The sequence below is a fragment of the Rhineura floridana genome, chromosome 3 (genome assembly GCF_030035675.1).
Source record: "Rhineura floridana isolate rRhiFlo1 chromosome 3, rRhiFlo1.hap2, whole genome shotgun sequence".
NCBI lineage: Eukaryota > Metazoa > Chordata > Lepidosauria > Squamata > Rhineuridae > Rhineura > Rhineura floridana.
Window position 1 is genome coordinate 102,486,245 of NC_084482.1, and position 20,945 is coordinate 102,507,189.

General features: G+C 43.2%; 1 protein-coding gene across 10 annotated transcripts in view; it reads left to right on the forward strand.

Moving 5' to 3' along the window:
• Positions 1-20,945, forward strand: part of TCF7 (transcription factor 7) — a 177,082-nt gene that overhangs the window by 147,114 nt on the left and 9,023 nt on the right. For 3 of the 10 annotated variants that reach the window (XM_061617090.1, XM_061617093.1, XM_061617089.1), the window contains 4 exons: positions 1,840-1,947; positions 12,779-12,871; positions 18,146-18,194; positions 20,411-20,483. In XM_061617090.1, the coding sequence (XP_061473074.1) occupies positions 1,840-1,947; positions 12,779-12,871; positions 18,146-18,194; positions 20,411-20,483 (323 nt within the window). The remainder of the gene's footprint in view (positions 1-1,839; positions 1,948-12,778; positions 12,872-18,145; positions 18,195-20,410; positions 20,484-20,945) is intronic. The other 7 variants (XM_061617098.1, XM_061617096.1, XM_061617097.1 and 4 more) reach the window with 3 other exon arrangements.

Sequence of the window (20,945 nt, forward strand, 5' to 3'; positions counted from 1 at the left end):
TGTCCTCAGGGTCAATCAATGAATGCATTTATGTGGGTTTCTAAGACCCACTGCAATGAATTTCATAAGACTTCTTAAGGAACTTTATGCTGCTGTAGGAACTGCCAAGAGAAGCTTCTTTCAACTCCCTTGGTGTGTTTTTTTCTATTTCTTTGCTAACATTTTGCCAGTCTTCTTCCACCTGTGGCAGACTGTATGCCAACCCTCATGTCATAGAGTGATAATTCCTTTTATTATCTGGGATTTTCAAAGGATCTGATATCATCAGTAAATCTACAATTGCAGCAATAGGTTTTTACTAGTGCTCAACAATCATTTCTAGATAGCTTTTAACATGTAAAGTGCTTTTCACTCCACAAAGCACGTCCCCACACATCTATGTGAGGCGCATCTGAGTAGTTCCATTGTATAAGTGGGGAACTTGGAGTGAGATCTTGTGATTTACCAAGGCCACTGAGTTTATGGCTGAGCAAGGATTTGAACCTGGATTCCTCAGGTTCATGATCAGTGGAATTACTGGATTCTTCTTCTTTTTTCTCTTAACCTTGACATACCACTTTCTCTTCCTTCTATGGGCACAAGCTACTTAGCCACACAACTTTGGATTCTGGTTTTTAGATTTTGACAGGAAAGGCCTGGTTTTTATGTACTTCTGTTTTATTCTGTAAAAGCCAAAATTCCCACCAAAATAAATGGTTGCTTGGTTCAGGGTTGGCTTTTCCATTTCCCCAGAACAAGTTTTGTTTTACTTGGTAATGTATATGCTTTTCCAAATCATATCTAGAATGAGAGAGAATTGGATTCTGTTTATACGGCAAAGGCTTGCTGTCCCCCCCACACAGCAGTTTATATTCAATAAAAACTGACAACTTTATGCAAAGAGATGGCAGTGCCAGAAGTAGTGGTATAGAAAGGCCAAACTTGGTGTTTGCTTAATATGTACAATGTAGCTCGGTTTCTCAGCCTTTATTTCTTTACATAATTAAAGGTAATGGGGGGGGGGGCAGAGGGAACTAATCATCAAGTCTGCAGTGCATAGGGAGGGGAGGTTTATCTCTACCCTCTTCAGCTGGAGCCCACCTGAAAATCCCCCCCCCAGTATGGCTACAAACATTAGTTGAAGATATCCTATTGGTGCCAATGTGAACTTTATTAAATGCTAGTAGCTGTGCAGGGGACCTCCCCTCCAATGTTCTGTGGATGCCCCAAAATACCACCACCACCTACACCTTTTCTAAAGGAAAAACAAGATGCGGAGCTGCATGCTACATATTAAGGGAATGTCTAGTGTGGCCCTAAGTCTGGGGATATGGAACACCCAGAAACTCTAAAATATTGCTATTTTTGCATATTTTTATTTCACTGCCTAGTGAAGGAAAAAAGAAGGGGAGAGACCTTATGACAGTCACTGTTTCTTTTAAAACCCGAATGCATCACTTTCCCAGCTCCTTCTATATAAACATGAGATTCATTGGTTTATTTCTGCAGATCTGATGCATTCTACACATTACTTTTCAGCACAAAGTATTCTTAAGTTTAGCATTTCAAAGACAAAAAGCCAATTTACTTCAACATTTTCCTCAAACTGGCTCCCCCCCATACCCAGCCATCCAGCCCCCACAAAAAAAGCAGGATAGCAAGAGATTATCTCCATGCCTTCCAAATTTGTGGAAATGTTCTATACTCCAATTCAGGATGGTTTTGCTGGTTCTCTTAAAAAAGGGATCAGCAGTGTTTCTGTATACGGGATCCAATCTAAGGTTAGCTCTTTTCTGATCAGAGGGAAGATGCTGAGATACACCTTGGGTGTCTCACTGCTTTCTGTGGTTTCTGTTGCAGTGGCATGCACTGTCACGGGAGGAGCAAGCCAAGTATTATGAACTGGCCCGCAAGGAAAGGCAGCTTCACATGCAACTCTATCCTGGCTGGTCTGCAAGAGATAACTACGTGAGTAATCTGGGTCTCTGGTGGCATAGTTTGAATAACAAAATGTCTACAGGATTTTAATATTGCCTTTCAAACTGTAGCCGTCTTCAGGCATTCAGCTTGGACACACGAGAGCTAAAGTAGGGAGGGGCCATGAGAAGCAGCCTCATCCCCAATATCAACGTGGGGAGGGGGTTATGTGCTTCAACTTTGGCCCTTCCACTCTGACCTTCACTTGTTTGGTTTGAAGGTGGCTTCTAATTGTGTTTGGGTGAATCTTCTTTGCAATCAGGAATCCTGCTTTATCAGGGTTCCCCGTCTCAAGGAAACTTGTAAGCTTCTTCACCCAAAGCACATATGAGCCCCCTTCAGGCCTTCACACTAAACAAGGAAAGGTCAAAGTGAAGAGGGTGGGGGCAATGTGCCACCCCACCCCCCAACCCACTTTAGCCCCTGGGGGTCCAGGCTGGAACCTTGAAGAGGGCTTTTCTCACATCTGATTCGTGGGTAATGGTTTACAGTGACTTGTCTCACAGGCGGTTTGCAGACAATAAAGAAGTAAGGCAACCAACAATGCTGGGATTTCACTTTTCAGCTTTTGCATGTTCTGGCTCTTCTCCCCTGCCTTGACATCAGCTTCCTTCAATGCATTGTAAACTACTTTTGATGTACACAGACACCAGGTTAGATATAAATAAAAATGCCATTTTCAAGAAGCATGGGGGTTGGGTGAGCATTACAGTTAGAACAGATATAAGGAACCCTTGGCCCTCCAGATGTTGCGGAACTACAACTCCAATCTTTCCTGGCCATGCTTGCTAAGGCTGATGGGAGTTGTAATTTAGCAACATCCAGAGAGCCAAAAATTTCTACACCTAAGTTGGAACAAAAAGAGTTGAAAACCCCACTGTGCGCAAGGAGCCCACAATGTTTCCAGTACTAGAACCTACATGTTCAAAGGAACCTGCAGAGAGAGAAACTTCACTGGAAGTTTCCTGAAGTGAACTCTTCCGAAACTTCTGTGCTTAGGGTTATAATTTAAGAAGTCATTACACATTGGCATACTTGCTGCAGATTAAACTTTGCATTGCTGTGGCAGTTTCTCATTTTCTGTTCTTTGCCTCGATTGCACGTAATGCTAAACCAAACAATGGCTAAATGTGAACAAGCAAGTGTGCAGGTACTCTCAGCAAAAATTGCCGTTCCTTGGCTCCTCCCTCTGTCCTGCTGCCGCCATGCTACCCAAAGCTAAGCCATAGTTTAGCTTACTGTTACATCTGAACCCGGGCTTGTGGTTTGTCTCCCTCAGCTTATGGTTTGTCTAGAACAAGACAAATTATGAGCCTGGGTTCAGGCAAAACCCTAACCCAAACCATGGCTTTGCTTCAGGTGACACAGCACTTGCAGGACCAGAGGACGAGCAAAGCAGACACATTTTTGCTGTGAACACCTACATGCTTATAGTTGTCTCTGCTGCCCTAGGCTCCTTCTGGGAAGAAGGGTGGGATATAAATTTAATAAATAAAATAAATAGTCATGCTTAGCAATGTTTTGGCTTAGTGTTTTGTGTGAACCAGGCCAGTCTTTTCCATCATTTTCTTCTCCACTTTTAGCTGGAGTTCCTCAGACATCTGTCTTGGGCATTCTCTTTATCTCCTTCCACTTAGTCATGTTATTTAGTCTTTTAATATAAAGCATTACTTCTCTGCAGATGGCCTGCGACTCTACTTCTGTTCTTGGACCTATCTCAGTTTTCTCTTTGTAATATTTTGGCTTGGTTTGGCTTGTTGCTGCTTCTGACTGGCTATCCTGACTCATCTAACACGAGGCTGTTGATCGGTCTGTCCTCTTTCTGTACCTGGCCTTTCTTCATTTTTTCTCACAAAGAGTAATATCTATTCTTCCTTCAAGTAGAGAACATTGGACTTTTTTCTTTCTTTCAAGCTAGTTTAATTTTGCATCCTTTCCCAGCTTGATTGCTATCATTCTCTTCTTTCTAATTTGGGTATTTCTCAGCTTCATCCTCTTGTCTCTCTTAATATTGATGTCCATTTTTGTCTTTTCTGTATCTCATTTTCTTCTTGTTATGCTTCCTTTCTGGCTCCTTTTTCCTTATCAGATCTACATTTTGAAAAAACAACCCTTCATTCCTTGGCTCCTCTTTGTCTGCCAGCTCTTCTATTGCCTTCTTGTTGTTTCAAAAATGTCAATACTCCTCTCTTGTATCAACCTTAGTTAGTACAGGGGTGGCTAACTTGTGGCCCTCCAGATATTGGCTAGACTACAACTCCTATCACTGGCCATGGTGGCTGAGGCCGGATGGGATGCCAACACCACCCAGAGGGCCACAGGGTCCCATCCCTGGGTTAGTGCTTTTCTTTCCTGCCTCCATCTTTTCTCCCTTGCTCCCCTCTTTCTCTGGAACTCAGAGCCTCTCATGATCTGTACCTCTCCCTCCTTGCAAGTGTTTAAACAGTATCCAAAAAGGCATCTCTTTTCTTAAACCTTTACTCTCTGATCTCTCTGTCTCCTTCCTTTTTGTTCCCCATCTGTCTATGTCCCTTTCCCTTTCCTAACCATCTGGACCTTCCTTACATTGTAGTAGGTCTGTAGACAGGATTTGTTTTCTGAGGGGAGGGTATCATAATTATTATAGATTGCTTAGTCTTGGTTTTATAAATAGTATTATAGTCCTGCTTTCAGGATTTGAGGTCCCTTGACCACACCATCAGTGAGCCCCCGTAACCTGGAAGAAGTAGGACATGAAAAATGAGAATTCTCTTATGCGGCATCTATCATCTTGGGTACTACTCTTTGTAAAGTGAGAAAGGTAGTCCTGTTCAGGGAGTGGACCCTCTGCTGGACTTGAGCCCCTAGCAAATGTGGGCCCATGCCACCCTCTAGAACTGGCTATGGGAATAAAAATGCAGCAGCTGCTGAAAAGGTGCTACTCCAAGATACTCAGTTTCTTGTTGGCTTGAAACTTGGGCTACATCTGTACCATATGTTTAAAGCACTTTTAACAGCCATGGCTTCCCCTCAAGAATCCTGGGAACTATAGTTTGCTAAGGGTGCTGCGAATTGTTGGGAGACCCCTATTTCCCTCACAAAGCTACAATTCCCAGAGTTGCCTGGGTAGAGGGATTGATTGTTAAACCACTCTGTTAAAGTGGCATAATAGTGCTTTAAATGCATGGTGCAGATGTGGTCTTTCGTATTAAGGATCAGTTTTGTGACCAGCAATTTATCTGTCCACACTGTAGAGACTTTTCAGTTAAGGTTTTGAACTCTCTATTTATTAGCTAGTAATATCCAGTTTCCTACCATCAATGAACAATGCCTTTCTCCAGGTGCTCACAGTGTAAAATAAGCAGAAAAACGGTGAGCTAATAAGCAGAGGACTGGTTTCTTTTTAATTTATATGAGCTTGAACTAAGTTTAAGTTCATCAAAAAAAAAAAGCCCTCGAGAGAAATTAAAATGTGGAGAAGGCAGAGACTCACAGCTAATAATAATAACCACACCTGTATTTGTCTTAGAACTCTTAATTATTGATGTAAATTAAGATGTATTCTCTCTGGGTGATATGGTTTGTCATACTTATCTTTTGTTTGTGATGATCATACACCTAATTTGGTGAGATTAATATTACTAGATCCAGTTTAATTGCAGCTCAGCCAGACATGGTGTGCCATGTTGGCTTTTCATTTGTGCCGATTCTACATTTTGCATTTGCTTGTGGCTATATTCATGTTACTAGGCTCTGCTTGGCTCCATTGACCCTCCTGATCTCATCCATGGAAAGTGACAAAGGCACTGAATTTAAAGAATCAGATTCAGCCCAAACATCAGTTGATAGCTGAACTGCAGCAGCCTCTTTAAATGAGATGATGCCTTCCTCACCCCTTCTGAAATGTCTCTGAACGGTTTTGGGGATTTAGGGGGCTGTCTGAATGGACCAGCATCATCCAAACTCCTTTAAACTCCTCCCCCAGGGAGTTGAAGGTAGCATATGTGGCCATCCTTGTCTCCATATTATCCTCACAACAACCTTGAGGTGGTTGGGGTGAGGGTGACTGGCCCAAGAGCTTCATGGCTGATTGGGGATTTGAGCCCTTGTCTCCCAGGTCATAGTCAAGCACTCTAACCACTACATCACACTTGCTCTACATTCACCCAAATCAGTTGTCAGTGGATAACAGGCCCCCACATATCTTTTTATTTGAATTGGGTTTTTTTCTCATGTGAAATGTCAAAATCTTACCTCTGATGCTCTAGGCAGGTCAACACTTACTTGCTTGAAATTCTAGAGAAAACCATGCAGCTCTTTGCACTCACTTCCCATCCCCCCACACACATATATGAGCTTGTGTCTCATTAAAAGAAATTCATCTCAGCCAGTTGTTCCTGTTGATTTGATAAATGCCTTCTTAATGAAACTGGAATTTTAAAAAGAAGGCTTCCCACACCCATCTCATAACTTTTTAATGCACATGGACATGCAGCTATGGGACATGAGTGCACTAAGATGTCCTTTACCCATGACACCTCCACAATGGGAGCTGCTTCTCCATACCACGATGCAGCTTTAATATTTAAAATCCTGCAATCACATAGGCAGGGCTTTTTGCATGGATCCTTCCAACAGAATCAGCACCCCACAGACACTTCAGTTAGCACAGTTTGTGCTCCATTTTTAGGTAGCTGCACATCCTGAATTCCTGAATATGCGCAGTATGTCACCAAACCTCTGTGCCTCTGTGCATGCCAAGACAGCCAGTGCTGTTTCACAGCATGTGATCTAGGGCAGGGCTGGGCAGATTTCAGACTTTGAAGGGCTACTTTGTTTTGTATCTAAAGATCTGCCAAGCAGAGCCAGCTGAAAAAGGCATACAGTTAGAATTGATGAACATGGAGCTTTTTCTGAGCCTAGGAATTTGTTTTCAGTACGAGAAGAGAACTGAGTTCACTGTCCTTTGCACAAAAGTCCACTCTTGGTTAGTTTTCTTTACTTCCGCAGCCGAATGTAGGTAGCAAAAGTCTTGCTGTTGTTAAACAATTGGGATCCTTTCTGATCTATTGCAAATCACCCAGAAATCTGCTTAGCATCTCCAGAATTTTTTAAAACCAATGTTGGCATCCCTGCACATATGCCACTGGCTTCAGCCTGGGATCATCCAGCTAAATATAAAGGAGGATTTTGCACATCATCTCTCCAAACTTTTGTAACAAGATAAATTTCTTCTAGGATATTTCCTTTCAGGTTTTTCATCATTCCATATTTATTAATTCACTCATTTACAAATAACCCACTTTGAGAACCAACAGGGCCCACTCTCACTTCAGTGCAAGTCAGGAATTAGGCAACAGCCTGGCCTGCTTGGGCTCCTTGGGCCAGAGCAAGCTGCATTTTGCTTTGTTTATTTCACTATTTTTTGTATTTTTTGACACCAGGGGGAGCCTGTTGGCTGATAATGGGCATCCCCCAGGATGCTGGACTAGATGGGCCACTGGCCTGATCCAGCAGGCTCTTCTTATGTTCTTAAGAGGAGGCCTGCTGGATCAGGCCAGTGGCCTGCTGGTCCAGCATCCTGTTCTCATAGTGGTCAACCAGATGGCCTTGGGAAGCCCACAATCAGAACCTGAGTGCTAGAGCACTCTGCCCTCCTGCAGTTTCTAGCAACTCATTCAAGGTGTAAGGAAAGGGGAGGAGATCAAAGGGCCCCTCCAGACTGGTGCTTTATTGTGGGTGTATTGAGCAACATGTTCTTGACACAATAAGAGCACATTAGTGGTGGATTTATTCAACTTTATTGGTTGTTCTGCCGTACAGAAAATGACGGAAAATCCCCACAACGGAACTGTTGTGGTATAAAGTGTTACAAGATTTCAGCAGGAAGTTACAAGACATGTACTGATTGGAAATAAAGCAGTATGATTACCCCAAAACTTTTGCTGGCATAGATAGTATTGAAAGCAGGATCGCATTGACCACCCCAATAGCATCATGAGTACAAACCATCATGAATATGCAATAAAAAGGACAGGAGTGTCCTGTAGTTCAGTATGCCTAATATTTTGCGTGCAAGAGGTTCCAGATCCAATCCTAGACATATCCTATTAAAATATATCAGCTAGCAGAGTTGGGAAAGATGTCAGCATGAGGAGCTGGAGATCTACTGTTAGGGTGGGCAGTGTGAGGCTAGATAGACCATTGGTCTGACTCAACATAAGGGCAGCTTTGTATGTTTACAACTGTTCTCTATAGAATACAGTTATTCTCTACTAATGATATATTGTTGGTGTCATGCAAGCTAAATCTGCTGAAGTGCCCTCTTCTACACAACTAAAGGAGCCCTCTCCTTTTTGCATCTGGCCTCCTGAAAGAGAGAAAGGTGAGTGGGCTATGCAGAGGAATGCTGTGCAGGCCTACTCAGTCAGTCAGTTTTAGCTTATGTGCTGCCGAAGTGATCACAGGCCTACTCAATAGCAAGCCTCACAGAATTCAGTGGGATTTACTCTCATGTAAGCCTGTATAGGACTGCAGTCTTGTACTTCTGAGCAAATTATTTTGCCGCTGAACCTCACCACTTTGTCTTCTGTGAAATGGATTTTGGAAATTGTTTTGTTGCAGTAACAAATTTAGTGAATGCCCATGCCCTCCCACGGCAGCCATTTTGCGATGGCACATGTGAAGCTTTCCAAAATGTGCAAATGTGTCCATAGGCACATTTCAAATTATTTCAAGTACAAGGACTGGGAAAGTCCTCTGTCTCAGAGCAACAAGACCTGTGGTATTGAGTGGCTCAATATAAAGTAGACAGTTCACGATAGTGGCTGCCTGACTTATAGGCCCTGCATGTTTCCCTCCTGTTAGACGTCAGGACATGGAAATGCTGGGACATAGGCTGTGCCCAGGCCCAAGCCAAAATGTGCTTATTGTGATATGTCGAAAGCCAGGAAGCAGCTGCTTTGGGAATCTCTCTGCTACGCTGCCCACACTGAATGCTAAGCCCTGCCACTGAGAAGGGGAGGAGGTGGAATTTAGGTCACCTTGCTGTCATATGACTAGTCAGGCAGGAAATAAAATCACTCCCATACTGTACCTTCAAGTACAAGGAGTTACATTTAAGTTTGCAGGTCAAAAACAGCAATCCCTTGAGCAGCCATGACACCCATGCCAGATTTGTTCAAGAAGCTTGTTCCTGCAACTCATTAGAAAACAAAGGAAACAATGAGATACTCAGTGGGTGAGGCAATTAAAACCTGAATTATGTTTCCTTAATAACAGCTGAGGAAAACAACACAAATGTGGTAGAAGTAACTGGGTTGTGTCTAACACAGCCTGTGTGCAAGTGGAACAGACTTCCATTCACCTCTCCTCCCTGCAGCCTCTGCACAGCTTTTGAATCAACTCTGAAGTCTTGGGGGATCCTTCAGCAGCGGTTTACAGATGGCCGCAGGGAGCAGGGAAAAGTGGAATCCTGTTGTATGAGTGGAAGTCTGCTTGCACAGTGTTGGATTCCACCCACTGAAAATGCTAGGCTAAATGTCTTAACAGTCTTTTGTAAAAAGGTCTCCTTAATTAATGCATGATTTCTTGCTCTTCTGTTGTTGCTATGGCTACTTTTCTCATATCCTTTCCTAATAACTCTCCATTGCCCATCGCATCTCATTTGAAGATCTTTCTGTTGACCTTTCCAGACTGATACATTGCTGCCATGAAGATTTGTTGTTGTTGCTGCTGTTAAAAATGATCAAAGTTCCCAAATGCAAGGTTTTTCAAATATAAAGACAGCAGTGCACAGTTCTCTTTTCATGCATTGATCTTGGGTTGTTTAAAAAGTGATGATACATAGAATGGTTGGTCAAGAGAAGATTTTCAAAGTTTTTTGGAGAGAAAATAACCCTATGGAAAATGTGCTAAGCACATCTGGGGGGAATCAGTATTAATTCACTATCCACAGGCAAATTCCCCTGCATATGAACTGCAGCTGTGCATGACCACAGGCAGGCTCCAGCACTTGATTAGGAGAACGTCCCAGCGAGCTCAGTGGAAATTACTTCAGAGAAAATATAGATAGGATCAGGCAACATAACAAGGTAGCCATGTCATGGAGGATAAGGCTGTCAACAGCTACTAACTGTGATGACTATATATGCCTCCACAGTTGGAGGCAGTATGTCTCTGAACGCCAGTTGCTGGGAATCACAAGCAGAAGAGTGCTCTTGCACTCAGGGCCTGCTGGCAGGATTCCCAGAGGCATCAGGTTGGCCACTGTGAGAACAGCGGGACCTAATGGGTCGCTTGGCCTGATCCAGCAAAGCTCTCCTTAAATTCTTCACTGCAATCCTACACAAAAGTACTTGGAGGTAAATCCCAGTGAAAGGAATAGTGTGGATTAAGACTGGATTGGGCTGGAAGAAGGTGAACTGGTGAACTCTTCTAATGTTTGATATCAAGTCAAAATATAAGGATTTCTTATTTCTAACTAACCTTTTGGGGTTGTTGTTTTTTAAAAAAATTAAGAAGTAATACAATTTCAGTTTGTACCTGGTGAATGTGGGATGGTAGTGATTTCTTTTAAATGTTGTGTCAGAATAATAGTATTCTGAAAAATCCATTTAGTTATCAGTTTCCCTTATTATTCAGGAGCGGTGTTTATTTGAAAGAATTTCCCCTTATTCCAGAGTATTGTATGTCCATAAAATGTAACGGATATCCCTAACTTCAGGATATTTCATTTCCTTACTTACCTAATAGTTGTTATGGCTTCAGGATTTTCCATTTTTAAAGACAAAGTTTATCCTAGGAGGAGGGATGTTAGAAAATGAAAATTACTCCCTGATAACTAGAGGCCTCTGCTCTCAAATGCTGTGTAGTATTTATGTGCATTTATTTCTGAATCCACATAAGCCCTGTTCAGCCCATTAGAATCACATGAGGGGAGATGCCCCCTGCCCCTTTTGCCACATTCCCATCATCGGCTCCCTTGCCTTCCATGTGCTAGAGAAGTAACGTCAGCAAAAGGGGAGCAGCTCTGCCCATGTAGACTCCCTGTGCAATTTAGAATATGATGGAGAGGCTAGCAGCAGGGCCAACAAGTTGCCGGTGCTGCTGTCCCCCTCTCACGATAATAATGCACTGGGCAGGGGTGAACGCCTGAGTAGGGTTTTAGATGGGAAAAGGACGGCAAGTTCAATGACCCTGTTAAGATAATGACTTTTGCTTTTTTAGCCAAAAGTTAACTTGTGAAAAAGCTTTGAAGGCCGAAAGCGTTTCAGTTGTTAATTCCCCCCCCCATTTCTTTTATCTATGCTGTTAAATGTGAAAAATAGTTAAACTGGTGGCAGCTTACTGCAAATATACAGAGCCAGATGCAACTGCCTTTTTTTTAATTGGGTGGCAAAGATATTTGTTGAAACCTTAAGAATCTTAGCATCTTAGAAAATACTGCAATTAGCACATAAACAGTGCACTGCTCTTCTAGGGCTGCAAACCTTTATTCTCCAAGCCAAGGGCCAATTTAGATAAGATGCAGGGCTCACAAAAGGAACTTAAACCAGTGCATGATACTGCAGAATCCAGTGTCTTATTGAAAGGTTCTCAGTGCATGCACTGGCCCCTTCATGTGCAGCTTTCACATGCTAGCGCAAGGCTTCCCTCCTGCTGGCATACAGATTGCAAAGGGGCTGGTGCATACGTTTAAAAGCCTTTAAGCATGAAGCTGGGCCATGTGGACCCCTGCATGGATAAATGCTTTTTGCACACCTCACCTCTGTAGAAACTGGTCTTGTTGTACAAAGGTGGGAAGCTGGATAAAAGAGTTAACAGTGTCCAAGCTGCTCATGGAAAATAGCTAGCAACTGCCTAAAGGTGCTGAAAGGACTAATGCTGCAGGAAGAAGAATGGTGGTTAAGAGGGAAAAGGGCTGGGACAGAGCAATGGGAATGATCCTGGAAGAAGGTCAGAGAGAGCACTTTAAGGAAGGGTTAGATGCAGAGAACTGGGTACTAACGGGTATTGGAGTGACCAGGGACAAAGGGGTTGCATCCAAGGGAGCCCTTAAGTTTGCAGAAGGGCTTCTGATCCAGTGGAGTCCATCAGCTAATGCAAGTAGGGGAGAAGATTTATGCTGATGACCTCCTTCTGGAATTGGAGGGAGGTGATGGGGGGGCTGCAGGGGGAATGTGGAATCAGCAAAAAATCACCTCCCCTCTGCAATTAGCAGAGGCTTCCACTGGATCAAAAGCCCTTTAGGGAACAGAAAGGCATCACCGATTGCAGTCCATTGAGATTAGGAGTGTGTTTCAGCCACTCACAAGTATCTGCAGGAGTTTGAAGAGGCCCTTCATGGGGGAAGCAATCAGGAAATGTGGCCTAGTATGCTAGTAAAAATGGCTATTTTGTTTGTAAGCCTACAGTATTATTACTGTTATTATTACTATTAATAATAATTGCCACCCTGGACTCCTGCTTGGCGCGTTGGCTCCTGCTGGGAGGAAGGGCGGAATATAAATCAAATAATAAATAAATATTATTTACAACAGATGTGACCCAAAATGATAAATGCCAAATGATAAAAGGAAAAACTGTGTTTTCTTCCTTCCTCCTAGGCCTTCTCCTTCAAAGTTCATCTGCCATTGTGTGACTCAAGATAGTTACAGTTCCCAGGTTTCTTTTCAGCTATACAAATAGCTTGTTTTAATTAGTCAGTTAATGGTGAAATTCTCTGAATTCACTCTGCTTGGGTTTTTCTGCCTACTTCCAGATGTGCTTGTGTACTTATTTGGTGCATTGTTTCAGTGCTCATCACAGCTGCTCTTTTAACACTTTACCCCTTGCTCTTCAGTCTTCTTCAGGCTCTTCGTCCCGTGATCACACAAAGTTTAACTCAGGGCCCCTGGAATTCAGCAGCACTTCAGGGCCGGTTTCTGCGGCAAGGGTAAGAGAATTCTGCAGCAAATGTCATTCTGCATTACGGCAGTGAGAGTCTGTAACCATCTGCCACTCATGCATCCACCTAACCCAGCGTTGGCTGCAGAATTCCAGGAGCCCTGAGCTTTTCCATGGCCATAGAATTGCTCATTGGCTATGGAATTTGTTGAATTGAAGGGGACAATCAATGGGCTCTGTGTGGTTTTTTCAGATGGTGAACTTGTGTGTCAGTGGAAGTGGGTGGACACTCCATGGCAGCACTTTCCTTTTTAGGCTAATAGGTCATTAATAATGTCTGATCAGCCTTAAAACAAACCATGGAGACTTGGCAATAACAAATAGAGGCATCGCTCCACTTCTCCAGCTGCCATTTTGAATCCTCAGCAGCCCAAGAATATGAGTACTAGAGGTCATTACCTTAGTTATTGTTGTCCTTGGGAGCCTGATTTGAGAAGCATGCCTCCTCAAAACAAATAAATGGAGGATAAACAGGCTGGACAGCATGGCCTTTCCTACAAGGCAGTGAAAATGATGAATCTATGACCTGGATATATTGGCCTTGCATATGTCATCATACATGATCAAAGATGGAGTGAACACTTGGAAATAAGGGGAAGCTATTTCAATCTGAACAGCAGCAGAGCTTCACTGACTACATGAGAAGTGCTGCAGACATTATTTAAAGTAGGTGGAGCACAGGATAAAAAGGATGGATTGTTTGCATTGCACAAGAAAATGTGCAAGAAACTGTAGGCTCCACCTGATTTGTTGTGTCATTGCACTAATATTTTTAACACCAATGAGGACTGCCTTTCTGGATCAGACCAGGGGTCCAACTAGTGTCCAGCATCTTGTTTCTAGCAGAGGCCAGACAGATGCTTCCAGGAAGCCCACAAACAGGCTCTGAAGGTGATGGCAATCCCTTACGGTTTGTCCCCAGCCATCTGGTAATGAACATGGGTTGTGAATGTTTGTGTCTCTCTCATTCAGTTTTATCCACCTGTGACTTTTGTTAATAAGCTCATTATCTACACTTTGGCAGCTGGTGCATTCTGACCACCTTTCCTTCCAGTCACACACTGTGTGTACATGATGGCTAAGCCTCTGGCTTTCTGCCTCTGCCAAACAGAAAGGAAGCTGTAAGAGGCTCTATAAAGCTCCTGACTCTAGAAGCACATACACGGATCCTCTGTCTTCCCCTCTCCTGGTAGTTATTTATTCATTCAGACCGTCACATTCATGCATGTTTGCAGCTCACCCTGTCCCTAGAGAGAGCAAACATAAAGATCTTATGGCAAATATTGTGATAATCCAATAGGGAAATGGTAAATCCAATAGGGAAATAGGGAAGCTGGTGTTGGTCTTCTTCTCACCCACTGATAGCTCTTTTGTGGAAACAGCTGTGATGACAATGGGAAGTCTGGCTTTTGGCTCTTCTTGGGCTGGTGGACTGATGAGTGGCAAGAGATTAACTCTTCTTAGGAAAGCAGTGGTGGGTGGAAAATAGAAGGCTTGGTCTTCTCCCTTCACTGCAAATATCTGTCAAGGCCTCCTTAAGCCTGTTATTTAGTACAGGACTTTTGAGTTCTGACTCGGCTTCATATTTTCTGCTTGTCCTGTGCAAAGTATGGATGGAGTGGTGTGAACTGCAGCAGAAAAGCTTTGGGAAGAAGAGGGTAGTTAGTTTTCCACTCATTCCACAAGTCAATAAGCTGCCTTTGCCTCGTGTTTTCATTGCAAATATGTGTCTTGAACCTGGAATTGGGAGAAAGCACCTAGGGAGGGGGAGCTCAGGAAGACAGTTGGCAAGGAGAAGGACTTAGTGCCCTCCTTCTGCCCAAAGATCCTGTGTTGCAAGTGGAGCCCTCTAGCCCGATTTGCACAGGAGAAGCAGCAGCTGGGCTTTAAGAACAGATGTTTGGAGCATAGTGTGTAATGCTGTCCATGGAGCTTGAGGCCAGTCAGAGAGCATGTCAAAAATTCCATACAAATAGGATGCTGGCACCTCAGACGGACGGCTTGGCTAGAACCTTGCTCCTTGACATGCTAGCTTTCTAGCTTGTACTAGAACTTTTAGAGAAACATTCAAATATGCAAAAACCCACTGCCATTCCAATGGGGCATGTTCATAAGGATACTGTCACAATCTCTTTCTGAATGCTTGAATTGATTTTTCAGCATTGCAGAGGCAGTAGACTGGGGGTGGGAAACCTTTATGGCTCCACTAGCCATATCCTTATCAGGCTCTGCCTCGCAGGCCAAATTTGACAGGTGGGCAGGATAGCCCACCTGTCAATCACAAAATATCATCATGACTTTGCATGATTGACAGGTGGGTGGGACCACCCACTTGTCAAAATCTGTTGCTTCACTTTTAAGTACCCGAGACTTGCAAAAGCGCCTTTCAAGTCTCCCTGTGCTTTCCTTTTAAGTCTGACTTGGAAGAGGCTTTTGCAAGTCTCTCCGCCCCTTTAAGTCCACATTCTTGAGGGACTTAAAAGGGAAGCATATAACTTGTAAAAGGCTTTAAGACAGCCTTCATGGTACCATTTGAGCAAACTAGAGTGCAGGAGGTGTCTTAAAGCCTTGACAAAAGCCTCTTTGAAGTTGCTTGGGCAGGAGACCTAATGAGTGGAGATTAAATCCTGCTGCTCTGGCTGTGTGTGATCTTGTTCCCTGCTGGTTACAGGATCATGCAGCCAATGCAAGATAAAATCCTGTCCTCCTGCCCATCAGCTGACATTACTAGCGATGTGAGTTGATTGATAGGTGGGCGTGGTTTAGGGAAAATGGTCTTGGCAGCCAAATAGGACCCTCTGAAGGACCATGATTGGTCCAGAGGTTCCCCATCGCTGCTCCTAATGAACTGCTTTCCAAAACCAAACTCATTTGCAATAGGAATGTCCCAAAGTGCTTTAGAACGTTTCCATCTTACAGCTGAGATGTAGACTCTTGTCACAATCCAGGCACAGAGCTTGTAAGTGACTGCCACCAACATTATGTTTTAATTGTGGTGTTGGGCAGCTGTGTAAGGCCTCCTGCTGCAAACAAAATCAATACTACATGGAGAAGAGTAGGGAAAGACAGTCTGGTTTTATTTTGCCTGCTTTCATCAGCAAAGTGGCTTTTGTGCCTTGCTAATGACAAACATGTTTAAATGCCATTTGAACTTAAAATGGAAAAGCCTTTGTTTTGCTCCACGTTCACAATCATGGAAGTTCAAACAAAAATATTGCAAGCCTAAATGTGTTACTGCAGAAGTATGTCCCATTGAATTCGATGGGACTTGCGTCTGAATAGGTTTGGGACTGGGCTGCCCAAACCTGAAAATATGATGCATCTTTCATACTGCCTGTGATGTTCAGTTTCTATACTCCAGAACATGATGAGGCTAACATGAAGACATTACAAATGCTGGTGCAAGAGATGTGCATGATGAAAAACAGGCCTTAAATTTGGGGCATGTGCCTCTTTTTATTTATAATACCTGCTTTGAAATTATTCTTCAGTCAAGGAAAGTTGTGTATTTCAAAGCTCATCACCTGTTACCAAAGCTAATTTTTAACCATGATCTTCCATTCCATATGCTCTCCCTGAAATTTGGACAGCTCTCTTCCCCCACCCTTTTAAAAAAAACATTTTCAATAAATCTAACAGCCTGTTTCATTTTGGGAACAATTGTGTGTAGGCTGCAGGCCACTAGTGTGGCAGGATGGCTGAAAAGGAGATGATGACCCAGTGCGCTCCACCCATCCATGCACAACCACCTTTTCCATTCTGCACCAGCTCAAAAGCTTTCTACATTTTTGCTCAGAAGATCATCTTCATGTATGCACAGAATACAACCAGTCTTTGTGCATGTACAGATTGCTGGTGTATGGAGAAATCTAGGTTCTCTGCTCAACGGACACCATTGCACTATGGTGGAAGCATGCTATGCACCTTCCCCTGTAGGCCACTTTGGGGTTTTTACTGAACAAAAAGATGGCTATATGAAAAGACCTGTGCCTTTTTCTGACCTTTTTGAGATACAATTAATACATCAGTCCATGTTCCACACCATATGTATTGCAGCTATGGACCAGTTTCAGACTTTTGACCAATTGTGCGGAGGGGCCACTGGGCACAATTCCCCTCCATGAGCTCAGTATATTTTAGTTGTGAAAAAGGGCAGAGGTCTTTCCTGTATTTCAAAAAGTGAGCCTGAGACTGATGGTCAAAGACCCTAATACTCCAGAAGCCTTTTGTCACAGACTATGAGCAAATGGAGGGAGGACAAGAGGCCAATACAGTGCTGCAGAGTACTGCTCTTAGCTGCCACTGTGGTAGAGCAGCCCTATTATGGGGAGGGCCCTGTCCAGTACAGCACAACTGGGGAGATGGAATGGACGGGGCAGACCTGCTGTGCATGGTGGATATGCAGAGGTATCGGGGAGCCTACATGTTGTTCATCTACACTGCGGAGATAGTTTTTGTTTGTCCTCTGTTGATATTTGCAATCTGAATTTAGATGTTAATTTCAGCCATAGCATAAAGAACATGAATTGTTGGTTTTATTTATTTGATTTATATCCCGCCCTTCCTCCCAGCAGGATGTTGATGTAAGGTGACCATTAAAAAAATAGCTAACAGGTCTCCTATGCATCTGTAAAAAAAAAACAAAAATGTGCCCAAGTGAGTCATCTGCAAGAATAACTGATGCAGGGAAGGAGGAGGTGCCCAGAAATAAGCCTCATTAACTTACTATGGCTGTTTGTTGCTTTTCACTGAAATGGTACCTTCTCCTTCTTTTACATCTAGAGCTTCCAGGGACTGCTCTCCCAAATTAGCTAAACTGTTGCTTCCCAGGTGTAAGTCTGGCCTTTGCAGCTTTTCACAAGCTTTTCCAGGCTGGTGGCACTGAGAGCTGGACAGAATGCTGCAAGAAGGACTAAAGGTGGGGAGGGGTTCCTACAGTATGAGTTGGCAACAACAGAAGGATCCATCCCATTTGGGGCTGCCTTTTGTAAGAACCAACACAACAGTGACTGACAGCTTGTGGACCAAGTTTGGACCACCAGGGGAAGGGTGCCATCTGACCCTGCAATTGTCAATTGCAAGCCAAACAAGGGGTCTGGATTAGCAAGAATCCATTAGACATGAAGCAGGCAAGTTGGAAGGGATGGCAAGTAGCTGCCTTGGCCTCACCCTCTCTTACTTTCTCTTCAAACTGATCTTGTGGCAAAAACAGTTGCTTTTGTTCACATTATGATGTTTCCCCTCCCTCTTTTTTTAATCCTAGGGGAAGAAGAAAAGACGAACAAGAGAAAAGCAGCATGACTCCAACTCAGGTAAATGTGCTGGTGCAAAATCCAGTACATTATCTAGTAACGGACACTTTGTTTACATTGGTAGGGGATTAGTTGAGGTAGCTAAACAATAGCTATAATCTTCCTTTAGGATTTGCATCTGTGGTTTAACGTGACTGGGGTAATCCATATCTATGCTAATACTACCTTGTTTCATCTATAGCCAAGTCACTTTCTGTGCCATAAACTCTGTTTCATTTCACATGAGACATAACCGCTATTTCTTCTAGCTTTGCCACTATCTGCAGTTGTCTCTCCTGTCTGCTCTGCTGTGACATTATTATTAGACAAATTAAGAGGGAAGGAATACTATTCCATTGATATCTAGTCGCATTTTGACACATCAAATGTAGCTCCTTCCTTTTGCCTTTAACTTTTGTGGTTGCTACTGTTGTAGTTTCCCAATCCCCTACAACAGTAGTTCCCAAACATTTTTCCCCATGGACCACTTAAAAATTGTTGAGGGTCTTGGCGGGCCACTTAATATTTTTTTGTGTGTTATAGCAATATAAATACAATTAAAATCAGTATAAATATTTAAAGTGATGGAAGTGCCGTCTCCTATCTTCAACCACAAATCCACATACATGCCATGGACTACCTTAATGGTCCGGGATCACAATTTGAGAACTCTTACTCTACAAAGCTGCAGAAAGGAAAGGTCTTTAAAATATCTCTTAGCCAGCAGCCCCCCACCACCCTCAGCTAATAAGTTATTGACCATCATCCCAATATGGATTGGGGTATTTTGCCATAAGCTACATTTCTAGGGCATCCAGAATACTAACCCACTCAGCCTTAATTTATACCATATGAATTTTATCTTTGTCACATCTTATTGTGCAGAACTCAAACATGGTTCAATGAAGTTGGGATTTGTTTTTCATCATAAAAATAGTTTAAAAGTTTGGGATTCCCAGTCCCCATCAATGAAGGTGGCAAATGTGCACAGAAACGTCCTGTCTCGGCTGCAATCCTCAAGCCATTCAAACAGTTTTAAGCAAGCTTGCATACTAAGCATGCTTGTTCTGACACAAGTCCCACTAAGTGAAATGAGGTTTGGTCCCACATTATAAGCATAGGATTGCTACTCTAGCCTCACAGTTTTGCGGTCTGAGCAGTTTTCACTTTGGGGATCGTTAGACCAGCTACTATTCCACCACCACTATTCTGCTACACTCATTGTGGTCAGTGGCCACACATTTGCCAGGCCTTGGATCTGCATTTCTTAATGGTGGTGCATTTTCCTTAGATGTAGCAGCCATTAAAAAAAAGTGAACATAGCTGTCAGAACTGGAAAACCACTTGTGACTGGAGGTGCCTATAGAGAGGAAGTAGAGCAGTATAGGGAACCTGATGAACTCCATTTGTTGTTGGACTGTGGCTTCCATCAGCCAGAGCCAGCATGGCCAATAGTTAGGGATAATGGGAGTTGTAGTCCAGCAACATCTGGATGGCACCAGCATCTCTCTGCAGGCAGTAGAGGGAGAAGGAGCAGAGGCATTACAGGCCCTTAGGAAAATATCAATGTACAGGAACTAAACCATGGGCTACCTGCTAAGCATCAGGGTCCCAGAGGCTAATTGTTAACTGACAACCTATTCCTTGCATTTTTTTTAAATAAAATCTGTGCTTATTTTAGTATTTTGGCTCTTAGGAGGGCCTTTTAGACAGTTCTGCATGAGCTGGAAGCACAACCCAAATAAAATACACAAAGTAATGAGTTCTTTTCTGTCGCAGCAGAATTCAGACACAACAAAAGCCAGGCATTTTTACTTTTTTTTTAAAGGATTTTTACATTGTCAGTACCTTCTGGAATATTTTCTCAAATGTCCAAGAGGAGGAAAGGCAGGGTATAAATTTAATAATAATAAAATTGAAATAGAAGAGCAACCAAAATAAGAATAATGAATAAATAAATCTAAAGCACTATTAACAGCCTGAAGCTGTTCTCCCAGCCACTGCATTCCTGGCTCTGCTGTATAAGATTGTTTTGTTATTTGCCTGCAACATATTTTGTTCCAGAAGAGATGCGGTTTTCAGGAGAAACCTGGTGCTGAAGAACTGGGTTGATGTGGCCTGTTTAGTTTTGTCTCTAGCAGCTAAATTGATGTTGCATCTTTTCTTCTTCTTCCTGCTCTTGCTGCTGTTTGTGCCTCTGCCTTGCCCATTCTTCGCCACGCATGCTCCTTGCTCAGATCCTGCCTCTCCTAAGAAATGCAGAGCTCGCTTTGGTCTCAACCAACAAATGGACTGGTGCGGCCCATGCAGGTGTGTATCAGACATCTTTGCTATCTAGGCTTGTTCCTTATACAGGCAGCTACTCTGTGTGATTTTTATTTTTGGTGCACCGTTTCTGCAGCTCCCCTTGCTCCTAACACTACTAATGGCACTCCTTAGGCTTGCTTATTATGGCCTGTCCAAGTTTTCCATGGGTGTCACCTGTTTGAGTGTTGCTTCTAAAAGCTTTCTACCTCTAAGTTAGGAAAGTACAAGGGATAGACACAGAGGAAAAGAAACCTTAACAGTGCAATCCTTTGTATGTCTTCTCAAGACATAGTCCAGTTCAGTGGGACTTACTGCCAGGTTCAGTGTATAGGCTTGGTAGTAAAAACGCAGTTATGATTCGTCTGTCTTCCCTCAAGCTTGTCCTTCCTTTATGACGTATCACACTGGCGGCAATGAGATGGCTGCCGAGCAAGGATGCTAGAGTAGTGGAGTTCCTGCATTGGC